Below are 16,124 nucleotides of genomic sequence, written 5' to 3'. Positions count from 1 at the left end.
AAAAAAAAAAAAACCATAATTCTGTTATGCTTAGCTCCTTATAATAAATTCATTCTCTTTGAAATAACTTCCTAAAAGATGAGGAAATCCTATTACATGCTTCATCTAGGGTCTTTGTTTGTTGCTGTCAATATTTAAAACAAATAATTCACAAATGCAACTCTTCTGTTTTAGAATGAAAGCTACATGAGGAAGAATAGACAGAAGGAATATCAGGCCTCTATCAGTTTTTGACATAATAGTCACTGTATGCATGCTTCTGCCAACCCCAAGATGGTAAATTACTGTAAATTAGCTCTGCCAAGTGCCCGGTTTTTAGAATCTATACTACTGCATATTTCATGAGTTTGCTTTTGAAGCCAATATCTCATTTCTGGCTACTCCAGGGAAACCCCAAACCACTGGAAATTTTAGCATGTGCCAAAGTCTTACAATTTTCAAATTTTGTTTGAAACATCAGTCTTGTGTCTGCTAGAGTCCATCTATTTAAAATGGGCAAATACATAAAAAAAAAATAAAACTACCTCTTAGGTATTTCATGTGTTCATAGGCTGGTTCAACAGACTAGGGAATTTTGATGATTGAAATTCTAATAATTTTTATTGATTACATACCATGGGCAGAGCACTGTAAGGGGGATAGAAAAAATGTCCAGTTAACGTACCAAAAACTTGATGCCAGATATTTTTTAAAAACATGGTCTCTAAACGTTAAGATAATCCTGTCAACTACGAATTATTATCCTGGTTTTATAGACAAGTGATTGAAGCTCAGAAAAGATTAATAAATGATTGGAATTCACCCAGCTTTTTAAATATAAAACCATGGTTCAAATCGATCTGCTAATTCCAAACCCTCCCCCTACTCCTTTGACTGCCTTCATAATTCACTGTCCTCTTAAAGTTCTGGGTCACTTTTCATTTAGGAGTTTTATCCTTTGGTAAAAGCTCATTTTTAAATGAATCAATGGTAAGCCAACATTTTTTATGGAGCTTCTCCATGAATTTAGAAATAGATATTGTTTAGATAGACACTGTTTTAACTATTTTTTTTAAGACTGTGGGCTTTGGGACACAACAGTAACATGAAAGATCACATCCCTTTGCTTTGAGATGTTTCTCATTTTTTATTTAGCCAAGATATAAATACCTGTTCAGTGCATAACCTGTTTAGTTATTTTGAATAAATTAACCAATTGAGTCAGTTTAAAAAGCAAAATACCCATTAAAATGACTTAAAAAAATTTGATAATACCAAATGCTAGCAAGAATGTGAAATAATAGGAACTCTCACTCATTGTTTGTGGGAATGGAAAATGGTACAGCCATTTTGGAAGGCAGTTTGGCAGTTTCTTACCAAACTAGCATAGTCTTACTACGCAATCTAACAATTGCAGTCCTTGGTATTTTCCCAACCTGCATACAAATGTTTATAGCAGATTTATTCATAATTGCCACACACTGGAAAAAAACAAGATGTTCACAAAATGGTGAATGGATAAACAAACTGCGGTACATCCATCTTATGGAATATTATTCAGTGACTTTAAAAGTGAGCTATTAAGACTCAAAGAAAAAAAAATTGAGGAAACTTAAATGCATATATCTTAGTGAAAGAAGCCAGTCTGAAAAGTCAATATTCTATATGATGCCAATTATATGACAAGTTTGGAAAAGGCAAAATATGGAGACAGTAAAAAATATCCATGGTTGCCAGGAGTTAGGGAGGGGAGGAAAGAGAGATGAATAGATGGAGCACAAGGGATTTTTTAGGGCAGTTAAACTATTTGGTATGATACTATAATAGTGGGTACATGACATTACTAAAGGAAAACTCTATTTCCTCTCCTCACTACACTAGACACCAAATGGAGTGGGGGGTGGGGAGAGTTCCCACAGTAACCAGTTCTCCAACTCTCCAGACACCAAATGGGTGTCCTACAATTCCATTCTGACACTAACTACCCAGAGTTCATGCAGACCCCGCAAGTTAGGTCTCAGTTCCACAAGAGTATCTCTTTACTTCAGAGGCCAATCACAAGTAGTGGGTCCCCAGGGTCACACTTCTGTCTGACTTGGCTATAAATTGGGGTTCCCCCACCTTGTCCTCAGGTTTGATAATTTGCTATAATGATTCACGGAACACAGGAAAACACATTTACTGGTATGTTATAAAGGATATAATGAAGGATACAAATGAACAGCCAGATAAGGAGGTACATAGGGCAAGGTCCAGAAGGTTCCTGAATGCAGGAGCTTCTGTCCCTGTGGAATTGGGGTGTGCCACCTTCCCAGTATATGGATGTGCTCACCAACCTGGAAGCTCTCCGAACCCCTTAGTTTAGGGATTTTTATGGAGACTTCATCATGTAGGCAAGATCAATTATTCATTCAGTCTCCAGCCCCTCTCCCCTCCCCAGTAGATGGAGGGTGGGGCTGGAAGTTCCAAGTTTCTAATCATGACTTGGATCTTTCTGGTGACCAGGCCCCATCCAGAAACTATCCAGGAGCCCACCCAGAGTCATCTCATTAGAGCAAAAAATGTTCTTCTCACCCAGGAAATTCCAAGGGGACTAGGAGCTCTGTGTACGATGCTCCTATCATCCCCATCACACAGGAAATCACAAAGGCTTTAGGAGTGTCATGTCAGGAATTGAGGGTCAAACACTAAGTATTAGAAAAAAAGATGCCCCTAGCACCCCATCACTCAGGAAATTATAAAGGTTTTAGAAGCTGTGTGTCAGGAACTAGGAAAAAAACACCAAATTTATATTTCTTATTGTGTCACAGGAGGATACACAACATTATACATTTGGCAAAACCCATAGGACTATACAATACAATGCTGAACCCCAATGTAAATTTGTTAATAATAATGTATCAATATCAGTTCTCCATTGTGACAAATGTATCACGCTAATGCAAGATCTTAATACAGGAGAAACTGTGAGCCAGGGAGAGAGGGGTATATAGAAACTTTCTATACCATCTGTTCAATCATCAGCAAACCTAAAACTGCTCTAACAAAACAAAGCCTATTAATTTTTTAATGTTTTTAAATTAATATTTAATCTTTTAAAAATTTTAAAAAGATTTTGTTTATTTATTTGAGAGAGAGAGAGAACATGCGCATGCCAGTGGGGAGAAGAGCGGAAGGTGAGGGAGAAGGAGGGGGAAAGAATCCTCAAGCGGACACCATGCTCAGTGCAGAGCCCGACACGGGGCTGGATCTCACCACCCTGAGATCATGACCTGAGCCGAAACCAAGGGTTGGATGCTTAACCAACTGAGCCACCCAGGTGACCCCTTTTATTAATTTTTTTAAAAAAGGAAAAGAAATTTAAAAAGTCAATGAGGTTGGTTGTGAAACTGGTCAATGAAAAATTTGATGAAACATTTAATGAGAGGAACTTAGGTATAGAAAAAGTCTAATTAAATCATTGTTTAACAATCCATGTTTGATCAGAATTGTCTGCCTTGAGACCATTCCAGAAGCAGCTATCGTCTCCATAAAATAAGATAATCTACACTGATGTCAACCATGGGCAGATATAGATATGAAAGATAATGCTACATACTTTTAAAACCAGTGACTCCCTCGGGGCGCCTGGGTGGCTCACTCGTTAAGCGTCTGCCTTCGGCTCAGGTCATGATTCCAGGGTCCTGGGATCGAGCCCCGCATCGGGCTCCCTGCTCGGCCGGGAGCCTGCTTCTCCCTCTCCCACTCCCCCTGCTTGTGTTCCCCTCTCTCGCTGTGTCTCTCTCTGTCAAATAAATAAAATCTTTAAAAAAAAAAAACAAAAAAACCAAAAAAACAAAAAACAGTGACTCCCTGAGGTCTTGTTTCATTTTCACAAAACTTATTCTATCTGAACTTTGAAATCTCATTGAGGCTTTGTCCAAATAGTAAAAGCAGTCTAGGGTGCCCATAGAGAAAGGTAGAAATAATTATGTCAATTTAAGCTACGTGAGCCAGAGGTTTTTTTTAATTTTATTTTTAATTTTTTTTAAGATTTTATTTATTTTTTGACAGAGAGAGAGACAGTGAGAGAGGGAACACAAGCAGGGGGAGTGGGAGAGGGAGAAGCAGGCTTCCTGCAGAGCAGGGAGCCCGACGTGGGGCTCGACCCCAGGACCCTGGGATCATGACCTGAGCCGAAGGCAGACGCTTAACAACTGAGCCACCCAGGCGCTCCTAGAATTCTCATTTTAAATTTTATAGAGCTATTATTCATATGTCAGTGATAAGAAACTTACATATAAAATTATGTTTTAATCCTAAGATGCATTATAGTGAGGCTTTTAGGTTTAGTTCAGTCTCCTCTTTCTATGAAACGCAGACTCAGAGAAAACACAGACTCTATCAAATGCCAGTTCTCAAGTCTTAGGATTTTGACTCCACTACTCTTTTCATAAAAATATACAATCTTTATATGATTTATAGGCCTTACAGGCATCTTATTCTGCTAGGTAAGGAATGAGTGTGTCCTATAACTGCTGACTCCGTAACCATACCTCTGGAGTCTGGCCTTCCCATCTGCAAAAGCCAGAACCTGGGCTCTACTGTTTTAATAAATATGTTTTTAAATTACTATAAAAGTAACATGTAATTATTGTAGAAAATTTAACAGAAGGAGAAGCAGGAGGAGGAGTGGGAGGAGTTGGAAGAAGGGGAAAGGAAGGAAGAAAGGAGAAAAAAAAGAAAAATCATTTACAACCTCACCACTCTGAGGTAAGGAAGGTACACATTTTAGAGCTTATCATCATGGATGGTTTCTAATATTCTACACACTCTTGTAACTTGCCTTTTTCTACTTAACATCTTTCCGTGGGAAGCAGTGTAGCTAGAAAGAGAAGGTAGCAGAAACTTGTAGCTAGTGGACAAAGGTGCAAGCTCTGGAACTAGAATTGCCTGGTTCACGTCCTGGATCAGCTCTGTGGCTGTGTGACCTGGAGCAGACGGTTCCGCCTCTCTGTGTCCTCAGTTTCCCATCTATAAAATGGTGATGACAGTAGTAACTATTTCTTCATAGGGTCCATTACGGGGATTCAATGGCTTAATATATCTAAACCACTTATAACAATGCCTAGCACAAAAGTATACTCTGTATCAGGGGACAAGAGTAAAGAACTAGAAAGTAACTATTTTAGCCATTACTGGGCTTATGGTTTCTGGTGGAACTCCTCCACACTACCTTTGTGGGACGAAAGCAGCCATAAAAGAGTGAGTATGGCTGGGTTCCTATTAAACTCAGTGGACACGGAGTTTGAATTTCATATAATTTTCACATGTCATGACATATTCTTCTTCTTTTGATTTTTTTCGACTGATAAAAAATGTAAAAGTCATATTAGCTCTTGGGCTGTACAAAAATGGACAGTGGGCTGAGCCTTTATACCACAGTTTACCAACCTCTGTTCTATATAATAAATTCACATTATTATATTTCTAATATTTCTACAAAACATTTTTGTAAGTAGACTCCAGGCTCAACATGGGGGTTCTAACTCTCAATCCCAAGATTTAGAATGGCAGGCTCTACTGACCGAGCCAGGTAGGAGCCCCTCTACAGCTTTTTTTTTTTTTTTTTTTGGCTGCTTAGAACAAGATTGTTTGGATGTTCTATAGTTTACTTAGTCCCCTATGGTTAGAATTTAGCTTATTTCCACTGTTCTTTATTATAAGCTATTCTCCAATGCATATCCATGCATAATCTTTGTGCACATTTATTATTGTATCTACATCTTAAAATGTATTTAGTGGTAGCTACCAAGTGGCTGGCAGAGCACCTAAAAAGAAACAGACTCTGAAGAAGTAGCCCTGAAAATTAACCTTGTTTAGTTATAACAAATTTCAAACATGTTAGAGAAGGAGCTTATCAGTATAATGTATATTCATATACATAGAACTTACTATGTACCACATCCCATTCTAAGCCTTTTACATATATTAAATCATTTAGTCCTCAAAACACTCCTATGAGACATAAGTGCAATCATGATCATTATCATCATCATCCCCATGGTACAAAAGAGGAAACCGAAGCACAGAAAAGCTAAGTAACTTTCCAAGGTCACACAGATAGCTGGTGGCCGAGACCGGTTTCAAACCCAGCCTGTCCAGCACTAGGCCCCATGTTCTTGAACACTGTGTGGCCCTGCCCCTTCCCTGGAGGGATTTGGCGAGTACCTACCTGATAAATGTACCTGTTGTCTTTTTCATGTTTAGATCATGTTTGGCACGCACAATCGACCTCATACTCTAATATTCGGCACAAATTGTATCCCACAATGGGACATTTCGAGTGGAAACTGAATGTCCATCTAACCTCCTTCCTCTTTTGTCCTCCAACCCTTCCCCCCATGCCAACTTTTCATTAATTTGCCCTGCATTTCTTACCCAAAATAGGTGTCCTCAATGAATAGTAAAGATTGATTGGAGCATACTTTCATATCTTGTTTTCCAACTTATGGTCCCAAATCTACCAAATTCACTTGGCAATTTCTGGTGGAGCTTCGCTTTAAGTGGAGGGCCCTGAACCGCCACGGGAATGCACATTTCGGATAAGTACCCTCCTTCTTTGAAAACAAACAGTGGCTTGTGTCAAAAGTCTCTCCCGCGTGGCCCCCGCAGCAACAGGGCTGGCTTGGGTGGCTTGTTCCGACCCCTAGCCGGGTTCCCGAGGACGGTGTCCTGCGTCAGTGTGAGCCAACCCGCCAGCCTCTGCCGCAAGGCTCGGAAGCTGAGTTGCGCGCTCTCCTGGCCCTTCCTGCTGGTGCTGAGATGCGAGCGAGTGTCCCAGAAAGGAGTTATGCAAGTGGGTCGTTCGACTTTGAGGGGAATGAAATTCTAGTTCTCATTTTTATCCTGCTTTATCTCCCTGCTGGGATCCTACTGCTGGAGTTATCCCCACGGAGATGAGCCACCAACGCCACTGGTCCTAAGATGTTGCCCGCCCCCCCCCTCCACGCCCCCACGGATGCCCAAACAAGGACAGAATCGCGAAGTAGAGAGAAAACAGGGAAAGAAAAAAGCGGGTGTTTCAAACTGATCACGGTGGTGCAGACGCGGCGGGGGAGCTGCAGCAGCCGGGCGGGGAGTCGGGCCGAGGCCCCGGGCTCCGCCCGCCGGGGGGCGCCGGGGCGGCGGGCGCCTGCGCGGTGCAGCCCCAGCCCGGGCAGCCACCGTCGCGATGCCTATTTTAGTCAAAGCCGCTGCCGGCGCGGGGACCCGGCACCAGCCAAGGAGGCTCCGGACCCGCGATCCGCTGAGGCTTTCGCCTTGGGCGCCCGTCGAGCCTCCGCGTCGCTGTCCCCGCGCCCTGCCACTGTCTCCCCAAACTTTGGCCAGCACCGCCCAGGTTCAGTGCCAGGGACAAGCCAGGTAAGGAGCGGGAGGCGTAGCTGCCGGCGGCTCCCCCCGCGCGCCCGGCTATTTGCAGCCTCAGGCTCCCGGGGCTAAATCGGGAAGCAAAGTTGGACCGCTGCTCCGCTGGGAACAACTTTGTCAGCCCCCGAGGCTGCTGCGGGTTCTCCGCGCCCGGGCCGCCAGGAGCCCGTGCCCTCTCCTCCCTGGTCGAGCCCTCGCGGGGTTCCCTGTTCTTGGAAGCCGCCTTTCTCCCGCGTCAGGGGTCCACCGCCACAGACCCTCAGGTGTCAGCTGTTGCAACACGGGTCTGGCAGCGCCAGCGGTCCCCGGGCGCTCCAGCCCCCTCGGGTGCCGGTTCCCGCGCTCTGCCTCGGGCAAGCCATTGGTGAGCTCGGCATCTCCTCCTCCGACTGGACGCCCGGGGCTCCCGGCCCCTAACCCACTAAAGGCTCCTCCTCGCCCGCTATAGGGCCGCCGGGTCTCCTGCTGAGGCTGCGCGCAGCCGGGCGCACTGTGTGGCCTGCCCCGGCCCGGCGCTGGGATTGCCAGGTCGGGCACGGCGCTCATTGCACACCCCTCGTGGCCCGAGCGTTCGAGTCAAGAGGAACAGTAGACACTGATTCTCCTTTAAAGAGCGAGGTGAGCGGGTTCCCTGGGGAGAACCGATGGCTGGGGAACCCGTGAACCTCGCTACCCGCCCGCGCCCTGGTTTCTGAGGCATTGGGAAACGTGTTGTAGGCCAGACACGTCCCAGAAACTGCTTGCTTTGAAGCAATAAGTGCGGGAAGACTCTTGGCAACGTAATACCCTTTGCCATTCCGCGGATGTACAAAGGTTCAGTTCGATTTACAGAATGAATCAAGTCTGCCAGCACGACTTTTGCTCATTGCTGCCTTTTCATTTTTGTAATTTGATGAAGGGTTAATGTTAGTTTCACCATGTAGCTATTTAATCCTACAGACACCTATTTGGAAAGGGATAGATAAACAGGACTTTACCAGAGCAGGTAATTAAAGGAATTAGACTCTGAAGAACTAATAGGAGAAAGAAAATTTCTCTTGATTCAGTCAAAATTAACCTGAACGTTTACCAGTTTTTCAGTCTAGCCTTCCTCCTTAGACTCATTGTGGATATAAGGATAGTTCAGTGTAAACGACTTAAATCCATTAAAAGTGATCAAAGGGAGCCGAAACTAGTAAAATCCAGTCAATATAATTGACAATAGGTAACTGGCATTTCAAAATTGACATAGAGATAAATACACATAGATAAATAATAGACAGATATACAAATAAATAATAAATTATATAATAAATGTATTATACAATGTTAGCTATTCTACAAGCTGTAATACATATAGAAAATAAAATATGTATATAAATACCTATATCTTTAATAAGGTGTGGTGCATCAATATGTTGTAGGATGATCCCACCTTTTAAAAATTTCTATTGCTGGGGCTCCTGGGTGGCTCAGTAGTTAAGCGTCTGCTTTAGGCTCAGGTCATGAGCCCCGCATCGAGCCCCGCATTGAGCCCCGCATCGGGCTCCCTGCTCGGCGGGGAGCCTGCTTCTTCCTCTCCCACTCCCCCTGCTTGTGTTCCCTCTCTCACTGTGTTTCTCTGTCAAATAAATAAATAAAATTAAAAAAAAATTCCTATTGCTATTTCCCTGGTTTTTGTGTCAGTAGATCGTAGTTTTCCTATCATTTCTCTTGGAGCAGAAGTTGGTACCTTTAGTGCCACTTGAAGAACTTTTAAAAGCCTGAAATTGAGCTAGAGTGGATTAGTTGGTAATACAGGTGTAACTGGGTGGATATGAAGGGGAATATGTATTGACTAACTTATTATATAAATGTGTATTAGAGCCTCAAGCTATTAAAACTTGAAGGGGTTTCAAAGACCATCCAGTCCAGCTACTTCTATTCCCGGGAAGAAGCCGACCCAAGGAGCGGAAGTGACTTTCTTTAACTTATGTGGCTCCCCAGGGCTTTTGGTATAGAACTTGACTTTCTTAGTCCCCGCAAACGCTGGGCACTTTCCTGTCTTTACTACTGAGGTTTGGAGAGACTGAAGTGATTTCTAAAAATGTTTGTCATATCTGTGTCCCTTCTGTATGGCTTTCACCTCTGGCATTCTCTGCAGAGTCTAGGCCTTGGGTATACATAGATGAATATGACATCACCTCTGCCTCATAGAGAACACAGGATAGTTAGAAAAGCAAATAGGACAATGGAAGTAGAAGCACATTCTAAAGTGCCATAGAAATGTAGTTATTATTAGTTTAGGTAATGCTAATGCATAAGCTGACATTGACACTAGTTTGTGAGTGATAGAAGACCTTGAATATCATTCTCCCTCCTGCAGAAATTATAGGATTAATTCTCATTTGGTCCTTGAAAGCAAACTTTATAAATGGAATTATTCAAATAATGATACCTCTCACCCCAATAGGCTTATATTTTTATTGATTTAAACATTTGGAAAGTAGTTGAATTTATGTAGTTTCTTTCCTTTTTGCAGAAAATCAATATCTACGTCAACTATTTATCTTTATGAACTATTTCAGAATTATATGAAGAGATATTTAATTGACTCAATCATTTCATTCATAGTTTGTAATGCATGGACTTTTTTTTTTATCATCTTGAGAGATGTAGAATTCTTTCAGATTTGTCTAATAACATCCTTTCAAAATGCCCAATCTATACCAATTATTCTACCACCTAAAACCTTTACTTTGATATGATTAAAAAAAAATGAATGGAAAAATAAGGTTAATTGTGTGACCTTATTATGGAAAGACATATTATTAGATTAAATTTAAAGATTTTTTTGGTCCCCATTTGGAATTCTTTTTCTGAAATGGAATAATTCATATAATCTGTAAACCTACGTGTTTTTTTTTGTCAGAGACCAATTTGTATAATTAATAATAGAAAGAGTTTTTTAAGAACCAGAGATAGAGGACAGGTAATTTAGTTAGGAAATGGTGCCACTTTGTGTTAAGGTTTAGGTAAGCATGTGCAAAATGTGTACTCTTTGAAATGTATTTGCTACAGATTTTAATATTAAATAGTTGAATGTATATTCATTACCTCTCCTACATATAAGTAAACCACAAGTTTACTACTTTTTAATTCGTAATGTGCTACCTAGTAGAGTTTTTATGGGAAAGAAAGTAGAGATTTAAATTGGATAATGGAAGGAAGAGTAAATTTTGTATCTCTCTGTGTATATATAAATGATTAGTAATGTATTTATTATGTGTATATATGATAATAGAGAATGTATATACATATGATACAATGATTTAATGACAGTATATAAATAGAGCCTTCTAAATATCCTAAGCCTTCAAATAGTAAATATGAGAGGGTTAATTTTTTTGAAAGTACTTAAAAAATCAGTTTTTCCAATCCTTTTTTCTGTGTTTGGATTCAGTGTCATAGTGAGAATGTGATGGAAGACTGTAATTGCTGTGGTTTATGAACATTGGTGATTGTCTTTTAGACTAGTTAATTTCTCGTTCCTCTTTCCCCCACCATGTATGTTTACTTGCAGATATATATATCAGTGAATAGTTGTGCACTATGCTAAATATTTTATATATTTCATTAGAAAGTCAAATGAGGTATTACTATCATCATTTAACAGATAATAACACTTAATATGTGACTGGTAGGGTTCAAACCTGGGTCTAATTCATAAGCACCAGAAAAGTCTATCTACCAACATTTAGTTCACAGAAATCATTTTGATACAATGCCTATAGGGGTAGTAAGGTACAGCTGCCATTTTTATGATTGTCCTCTTGTTTCTTTGTTTTTACAGGGATTTTCAAGATGAATTATACCGAGTCCAGCCCATTGACAGAATCAACTGCAATAGATTTTACACCTGAGTTAGAAAGTATCATACCTGTGCCTTCCAATGAGACCACGTGTCAAAACTGGAGAGAGATACATCACCTAGTTTTTCATGTAGCAAATATTTTTTTCACAATTGGGTTGGTTATTCCAACTACTCTTCACCTTCATATGATACTCCTTAGGGGAATGTTAACTATAGGTAAGAATACCTACCTAATCAAGACGTTTGTAACTTCTCTGGAACTGGCATCAGATAGGCTTTGTGTTGGGGGCTTCAGGGCATTTCTTGTCAGGTCTATAGCATACCAAAAATATAGGTCTCTGTCGGCAAATTAGCAGTACGTATATGAGGTAACTTGCAACGTAGGCCTTTACATGCCCTTATTTATTTTAGAGAAGACTGTGTGTTTTCTTTTTTTTTTTTTTTTTAAGATTTTAGTTATTTATTTGACACAGAGAGACAGCCAGAGAGAGAACACAAGCAGGGTAAGTGGGAGAGAGAGAAGCAGGCTTCCCACCGAGCAGGGAGCCTGATGCGGGGCTCGATCCCAGGACCCTGGGATCATGACCTGAGCCAAAGGCAGACGCTTAACGACTGAGCCAACCAGCACCCCATGACTGTGTGTGTTTTCTATATTGTTTAGATTTTCCAGATATCAAAAACTCCATTTGTATGTAGGAGTGTGTGATCCAAATCCTGGTTCCACCACTTGCTAACTGTGTAACTGAGGCAGGGGATCGAACCTTTCTACCCCTTAGTTTTCCCACGTGTCAAATAAGGGTTAAAATAATACCACCTCCTAGGGTTGTTGTACGAATTAAATGAGTGTGTGTGTGTGTGTGTGTGTATGCACATGTGTATGTATGATATTTGACTTCTAATAGTGCCTGGCACATAGTAAGTACTATCCAGTCTTAACCACTATTATTTAAATAGGCATTTCTTATGGCCTATAATGCAACACTGGGAACAAAAGTAATTTCCCAGACACCACAGTTCAAATAAAACTTTTTTGAGGGCTCCAGTAATCCTGATGAAGCAGGTTAAATTGATTCACATCAAAATGCCAAAACAATTGAATGAATTATTTTAGCCGCTGATTCTTGACAAATTATGCTCTATGTGATTGTTTCTTTGGTGATTTATTTATTCAGGTGCATTTCTGAGCACCTATAATTTGTCAGGCAAAGACTGAAGAAGGCAGTGTCCATCTTTGAAGAAGATACTTTTGGGGGGGGCTGGAGAGAAACAGATGGGCAGTCATGCGTGAGGTGTTGGATGCTGTGATGCAGGTGTGCACCCAGGACCAGGGAGAAATAGGGAGGGTAATAGGCTCAGCAGAAAGGCAGAACAAGGTCACACTGAGGAGATGACATTGGAGCTGGCTTTTGGAAGGGTTTCTCTGTGTGTGAGTGTGTGTGTATCCAGGTAAAAGGCGCAGAGGAGAGGGAAATTCAGCATATTGAGGGAGAATGAAGAGTGACCCATTATGTCTGAAACACATGAAAAATGACAAGGAATGTGCAAAGTAAAGCCTGGAAGTGAGAGACAGGCTTCCAGTTATGGAATGAATAAATTACGGGAATAAAAGGCACAGCGTAGGGAATATAGTCAATGATACTATAATAGTGTTGTGTGGTGACAGACGGTAGCCACGCTTGTGGTGAGCAGAGCATAATGTATTGAGATATTGAATCACTATGTTGTCCATCTGAAACTAATGTAACATTATGCATCAACTATACTCAAAATGAATAAACAGTAGATAGATAAGTAGATAGATAGATAGAATAGGAAGAGGCTGGAAGGGAAGATAGAAGGCAGCTTGTGGGACTTCTGTGTTACCTCTGAGTCAGGTAGGGATTGCAGCAGGCATTACAGTGTTGAATGAAAAACAAAACAAACCCACACCCTATAAAAAGGCAAAGGCTAATTATAAATTTTTCAAGATTTTATTTATTTATTTGAAAGAGAGAGAGTGGGGGCACGCACAGGAGCAAGGGTGGGGGAGGGGCAGAGACAGAGGGAGAAGCGACTCCCCGTTGAGCAGGGAGCTCAAGGCAGGGCTTGATCCCAGGTGCCAGGATTATGACCTGAGCCAAAGGCAGATGCCTAACCGACTGAGCCACCCAGCACGCTGCTAATTATAAATTTTAAGACACAGTTTTAGAGGTAGGACAGACCAAGGAGATCATCTAATCCGACCAAGAAGAAACCTGAAGAAGTTAAATGACTCATCCAAAATTAAGATGGAGAGAATGTGGCCAAACCAGGGCTATAATTCATGTCCTTATGTTCCCAGTCATTTGAAGCATTATTTTTCCCCTGTCTTCTTTAAGTAATACTATTTTAAAATTCAAAAGAATTTGCTATGAAATATTATTTTAAAAACTTATAAAGTTTTACATTTTGGTCTGCTCAGATGCCCCAGATCATTCTGATGAAATAAAAATTGCAAATGGATAACTTTAATGTGGGAGGTTAGCTTTTATGTGCATGTATGTTGTTGATATATTTGTATCATATTGATAATTTTATTTTAAATTAAAAATGTATATTGACTCTCCCACCAAAAATGGATCAAAAAGAACTGGGATATTTTTCCTAAAGTGAGAGAATTGATAAAAAGCAAGATTTCCATAGGTGAGTGGAAAATCATCAAATGAAAAATTCAGATGGCTAGAAAATTTTGGTAAAATATTTGGGTTCACCAATAATCATGGAAATGCAAACTAAAACACATAATTCCTCAGTATCAAATTAAGACTTTTCAAATTTTGTAATATTAACAACTTGATAGTGGCATTCCCAACTAGTAGGATTACAAATAATCTATATACCTTTGGGAAACAATTCTTCAGTCTCATCAAAGCTATAAAGTTCATTTCCTTCACTTACTGTCAGGTAATCCACCCTAAGGAAATAGTCAGAAAAACATTAATCTTAATGTATAAAGATGTTTTGGCGATGTATCAAAAATTTACACCCAAAAAATCTCATCTGTTTACCAGTTGGGAAATGGTTAAATTAGGGCTTAATCAGTTACAGTCATTAAAAACTATGTATATGAAGAATTTTAACAAAATAGGGAAATTACCACAATAAGTAAAATAAGTAAAAGTGGGTTTTAAAAATTTTATATACTGTAGGTTTGCCATCAGGTAAAAATACATCAAGACAGTAAGGAAGTATTAAATACCAACAGTGGTTTTCTCTAAGTGGTAGGTTTTTTTCCCCTTTAAAAAATATTTTCTATATAAATTTTCTGCAACAAAGCACATTTTTCTTTTGTGGTAATAAGATAAAAAACAAAATGGAACTTAATGTGATGTTTGGCTTAGATTTTTTTTTTTTTTTAAAGAGAGAGAGAGAGGGGCGCCTGGGTTGCTCGGTTGGTTAAGCGACTGCCTTCGGCTCAGATCATGATTCTGGAGTCCCGGGATCGAGTCCCGAATCGGGCTACCTGCTCAGCAGGGAGTCTGCTTCTCCCTCTCCAGCTCCCCGCTCTTGTGCTCTCTCTCTCTCTCTCTCTCAAATAAATAAATAAAATCTTTTAAAAAAAATTAAAAAAAAAGAGAGAGAGAGAGAGTGCACTAGCACAAGCAGGGGGAGGGGCAGAGGGAGAGAGAGAGAGAATCCCAATCAAGTTCTATGGGGTGCTGGGGTTGGGTGGGGGAAGTGCAGGAGTGGGGGAGGGGAATGGGGGGTTTTTGGCCTGAGCCAAAATCAAGAGTCTGACGCTTAATCAACTGAGCCACATAGGTGCCCCTGGCTTAAGTATTTCTAAAATGTGTTTGGGGTTTTTTTAATATATATACAGAGAATAACAAATTCATTAAGCTTCATGCTGACGCTATTCCAGACATCTAACACATTGACTTTGTTATTCAACAGGATGCACCCTTTATATTGTCTGGGCCACTCTCTACCGATGTGCCTTGGATATCATGATCTGGAACTCTGTGTTCCTGGGTGTCAACATTTTGCATCTGTCATATCTTTTGTACAAGAAAAGACCGGTAATTACTAAAATTCATTAATAAGGAAGAGATTTTAAAGTCAAAAAACTTTTAAAGTGCTTTGTTCAGACTTGAGAATGAACATCTAACATCTTTAGTCCCTTTAATATCATTTTTCTGATTTTGTTTATGTATGTCTGAAAGTGAAATATTTGAACACCGTGAATTTTGTTCTACAAATGAGTCTTTTTAAAAGATGTATTTATTTATTTTAGAGAGAGAGTGCAGGCAGGAGGGGCAGAGGGAGAGGGAGAGAGAGTCTTAGGCGGACTCCACACTCAGCACAGAGCCCACGCAGGGCTCCATCCCACGACCCTGAGATCAAGACATGAGCCGAATCCAAGAGTCGGGCGCTCAACCAACTGTGCCACCCAGACACCCCTACAAATGAGTTTTTTAAACTTTTTACCTCATTAAGACAATTTAGACATGAGAGGACATTTTTCATCATAGAACTTCATTATTTCTTCTGTCTATTGATATTTAAATGTCACTTGGAAATATCTTTGCCCAGCTGTAAAATTAATTACTCACAGGCAACTTCCTTGAACATACTAATGATTTACAAATAGTTCCTGCTATTTTGTAAATGTAATGACTTTATTTTTTTCTCTTTATGCCCAAAATTTTCATTTAAGGAAATCGTCATTTAGGGAGGGTTTTGCCAAAACATTAGTATTTAACTTTTTTTTTCAACTCTGATTTATCTTCTTGTGTTTCTGGTCATTCTAAGACCAAAAAGATGTAAATAGGATAAGAAAGCTGTGTGACTTCTAGAAATCCTTCCCCACATTGTTTACTAATGGTTCAAAGTACACACAATTATTCAGTAAGGTAAAGGGCCTCATCTTATATTCAAAGCCAGA

At 40.3% G+C, this 16,124-nt stretch overlaps 1 protein-coding gene across 1 annotated transcript in view; it reads left to right on the top strand.

Moving 5' to 3' along the window:
* Positions 1–7,197: 7,197 nt before the first annotated feature.
* POPDC1 (popeye domain cAMP effector 1) overlaps positions 7,198–16,124 on the top strand; it is a 34,165-nt gene continuing 25,238 nt past the window's right edge. Inside the window, exons 1-3 of the mRNA XM_031031818.2 lie at positions 7,198–7,383; positions 11,201–11,437; positions 15,134–15,258. Coding sequence (XP_030887678.1) covers positions 11,212–11,437; positions 15,134–15,258 — 351 coding nt within the window. The 5' untranslated portion in view covers positions 7,198–7,383; positions 11,201–11,211. The remainder of the gene's footprint in view (positions 7,384–11,200; positions 11,438–15,133; positions 15,259–16,124) is intronic.

Source organism: Leptonychotes weddellii, chromosome 8 (genome assembly GCF_054177405.1).
Source record: "Leptonychotes weddellii isolate Sample4059 chromosome 8, ASM5417740v2, whole genome shotgun sequence".
NCBI lineage: Eukaryota > Metazoa > Chordata > Mammalia > Carnivora > Phocidae > Leptonychotes > Leptonychotes weddellii.
This window is presented reverse-complemented; position numbering and strand designations above follow the sequence as displayed.